We start from the raw sequence: 4,141 nt of genomic DNA on the forward strand, positions 1-4,141 counted from the left end.
CCCGTGACAACGTGCTGAAGACGGTGGTGTTTCCTGTTCTCTACTCCCTCCTCTTCCTGTTGGGCCTGTCCCTCAACGGCCTGGCAGTGTGGGTGTTCTTCAGCATCCCCAGCCGCTCCCACTTCATCATCTACCTCAAGAACATTGTGGTGGCCGACATCCTCATGACCCTCACCTTCCCCTTCAAGGTGCAGTTGTAATGATAATAATGATGATAATGATAATAATGATAATAATGATATTAATAATAATGATAAGAATGATATTAATTATAATGATAAGAATGTTAATAACGATAATGATAATATAGATAATAATTAAAATAATAATGATAATATTGATGCTAATAATAATGATAATAATTTTATTCATAATGATAATCATGATAATGTTGATAATAATGATAATAAATCAGAATGATAATAATGATAATATTGATAATAATTTTAATCATAATGATAATAATGATAATAATGATCAGATTTTTTATCATAATGATAATAATGATAATGATAATGATAATATGGATAGTAGTGATAATGAAGATAATATGAGTAAAGTGTATAACAAAAACAATGGAAGTATTGATTCTAAAGATAATAAATATAATATTGATACAACTATTTAAAAACTTTTTTTTTAAAGCCATTAAATCACTAACCTTAATAAAGACAATAAAGATGTGTTTTTCCTTCAGGTGCTGTCTGACTCCAACATGGCGTCCGTGGGTCTGCGTGTCTTTGTCTGCCGTGTCTCCTCTGTGCTCTTCTATCTCACCATGTACATCAGCATCCTCTTCTTCGGCCTCATCAGCATCGACCGCTGCAGGAAGACCCTCCAGCCCTTCAAGGTGACCAACATGGCCCATCTGACCCACAGAAAGCTGCTCTCTGTGGCTATCTGGGCCTCCCTGCTGACCCTTTCCCTGCCCAACATGATCCTGACCAGCCACAGCCCCACCTCGGCCTACTTCAAGTGCAGCGTTCTTAAAACGGAGGCTGGGCTGCTCTGGCATGAGGTGGTCAACTATGTGTGCCAGATAATCTTCTGGGGGAACTTGGTGACAGTGATAGTGTGTTACACACTCATCACCAAAGAACTGTACAGTTCATACGCCCGCACCAGGGCATGCCGTTCTACTGGAGCCATACACGACGCTGGTACTGGCGTGGGTAATGTTGGAGGGCAGCGCCAGCCCCGGAGGAAGAGTGTGAGTTCAAACGTCTTCCTGGTGCTGGCTGTGTTCTTTGTGTGCTTCGTGCCGTTCCACTTCTCCCGTGTACCGTACACCCTGAGCCAGACGAGGGTACACCTGTTTGACTGCAACCTCAAGCTGTTGTTCTTCCAGCTGAAAGAGAGTACACTCTGGCTGTCCTCCCTCAACTCCCTCCTGGACCCTCTCATCTACTTCTTCCTCTGTAAGTCCTTCAGAACCACCCTGTTCAAGACCCTCCGTCTCCCACCTGGGACCTGCAGCTGGCTCACTGGGAGAGGGTCCGATCCCAACACAGCAGAGGATCAGACACAAACACAGGAGACTCCCCTGGGAGACACATCTATTATGTAATCTATCTGGATTTAGGTAATAGGTAACTAAAACTCTATGTTCTATCTATGTATCGTGAAGATCTGATGAATGTTTCACAGAGGATCATACTGCCCTCTCCTGGAAGGTTGACTAAACTGAACTGTGTGTTCATTAAAATACCTGGGCAATGGGAACAATCAATGTAAACTTCCAATGAGAAACAATATTTTAGCCAGTGATGATTATGATAATATGCAGAGCAGCTGTTCCAGTACAGCAATAGCTCTATGTTTGTTACACCAGTCTGATACACCAGTCTGATACACCAGTCTGATACACCAGTCTGATACACCAGTCTGATATACCAGTCTGTTACACCAGTCTGATACACCAGTTTGATACACCAGTCTGTTACACCAGTCTGATACACCAGTCTGATATACCAGTCTGTTACACCAGTCTGATACACCAGTTTGATACACCAGTCTGTTACACCAGTCTGATACACCAGTCTGTTACACCAGTCTGATACACCAGTCTCTTACACCAGTCTGATACACCAGTCTGTTACACCAGTCTGTTACACCAGTCTGTTACACCAGTCTGATACACCAGTCTGTTACACCAGTCTGATACACCAGTCTGATACACCAGTCTGATACACCAGTCTGATACACCAGTCTGATATACCAGTCTGTAACAGTTAGTAGAATGTTATAACACCCTCTAAACATCACCGTAACCTCATGCCAACAAACTCACCTCGGGTCTCGCTGTCTTTCTCGTAACAGCTTAGTTCCCTACACTGGCATTCTGCATTGACTTCATCACTGTTTTGGCCTAGGAACTGAAATAAGAGACATACGTACTTCCCCTGTAATTATGTATAACCATGGCACAGTGCTTATGCCTGTCATGTACAGGATAGAGTCAGCAAAACGTTCTTTAAAGCATAAAAATGTGACAGGTGATTGTTTTTTTCTATTCTATTAAATTAGTCATGTATATAAAAACCATTCTTCAACACATCAATACGATATCTAAGGGATAAATCTCCTGATTTCAGACGATTAACTGAAAGCTAGCCGTTCTGTATATCAGACATTATACAACCTATTTAACAGATGGTCTATGGGGAGGTGAGAGGGTGCAGCCTGTTGCTGCAGGGGCGGATTGGCCATCTGGCAATTTTGGCAAATGCCAGATGGGGTGGACAATTTTTGTTGTTGGGTGTGCTGGTAGAAATTGACACAAGCACAAAAAATAATATATATACATGGCCAGCGGCCCATGGGCCTGATAAGATATATATATATTTATTTTTGTACATTTCTGTTTTATACTAATCTACAGGTAACTATCCAAATGATGGAAACACTTGAGTACATGAGGGATACAAATTATATTAAAAGCCGGTGCTTCCACACAGGTGTAGTTCTTGAGTTAACTAAGCAATTTGTTTCCGATCATGCTGGGCAGGCGATTATTTTGGCAATTATTTTGGCTACCATGGGAATGACGCAATAAGATGACCAATGCCATCATGCATAGGGAACAAGTGGTCACTGAATGGTTTGATGAGAATGAAAACTATTTCAACCATATACCATGGCCGTCTCAGTCACCGGATCTCAACCCAATTGAACACTTCTGGAGCAGCGTTTCCAACCATCATCAACAAAACACCAAATGATGGAATCCCTTGTGAAAGAATGGTGTCGCATCCCTCCAATAGAGTTCCAGACACGTGTAGAATCTATGCCAAGGTGCATTGAAACTGTTCTGACTCGTGGTGGCCTAATGCCCTATTGAGGCCCTATACACCGTAACATATTTCTTTGTATTATCTTTTAGCAGATCTATTGTTTATATTCTCCTACATTCCTTTCGCATTTCCACAAACTTCAAAGATTTTCCTTTCAAATGGTACCAATTATATGCATATGCTTGCTTCAGGGCCTGAGTTACAGGCAGTTAGATTTGGGTATGTCATGTTAGGTGAAAATTGAAAAAAGGGGCAAATCCTTAAGAGGTTTTTATAAGAATTTAAGCTTTCTGCTAATATCAGATATGTCTATGTCCTGGGAAACATTCTTGTTACTTACAATCTCATGCTAATCGCAGTAGCCTACATTAGCTCAACCGTCCCACAGGAGACCAGGCATTCCTGAAGAAGTTAATAAAGAACCAGGCTCATCAAATAGGTACTAGTACTCTGGTGAGCCGCACGGGGATTTCTCGCACCCCTCTCCATACTACCCTGTTGTGTGGTGACCGGTCCAAATCTTTCCAGGTGCTCATAGACTCTGGGGCCAAAAGAGCTTTATGGACACTACCCTGGTTTCGGAGCTGGGAATCCCCACACAACCCCTCTCCATTCCCAAGGACGTCAAAGCATTGGATGGGCACTCTATTGGCATCGTCACCCACACTATGTGTCCCATTAACCTGGGAGTGTCAGGTAATCACAGCAAGTCTATGCAGTTTCTGCCCATCGAATCCCCTCATGCACCGTGGTTTTGGGGTTTTCCTGGCTCCAGAGGCGCAATCCTCTGATCGACTGGGCTACGGGTTCTGCTCCAGCAGCGCGCCGACACCGGCCTCGGGGACAAC

General features: G+C 42.9%; 1 protein-coding gene across 1 annotated transcript; it reads left to right on the top strand.

Moving 5' to 3' along the window:
- Positions 1-5: 5 nt before the first annotated feature.
- Positions 6-1,567, top strand: LOC124030928 (P2Y purinoceptor 12-like; the record flags this gene model as incomplete). The annotated part of the gene is made up of 2 exons (XM_046342040.1): positions 6-188; positions 698-1,567. Coding segments are annotated over 2 exons (1,053 nt in total), but the record flags the coding sequence as incomplete, so codon positions are not given.
- Between the last annotated feature and the right edge of the window lie 2,574 nt (positions 1,568-4,141).

The sequence above is a fragment of the Oncorhynchus gorbuscha genome, unplaced genomic scaffold (genome assembly GCF_021184085.1).
Source record: "Oncorhynchus gorbuscha isolate QuinsamMale2020 ecotype Even-year unplaced genomic scaffold, OgorEven_v1.0 Un_scaffold_18349, whole genome shotgun sequence".
Lineage (NCBI taxonomy): Eukaryota > Metazoa > Chordata > Actinopteri > Salmoniformes > Salmonidae > Oncorhynchus > Oncorhynchus gorbuscha.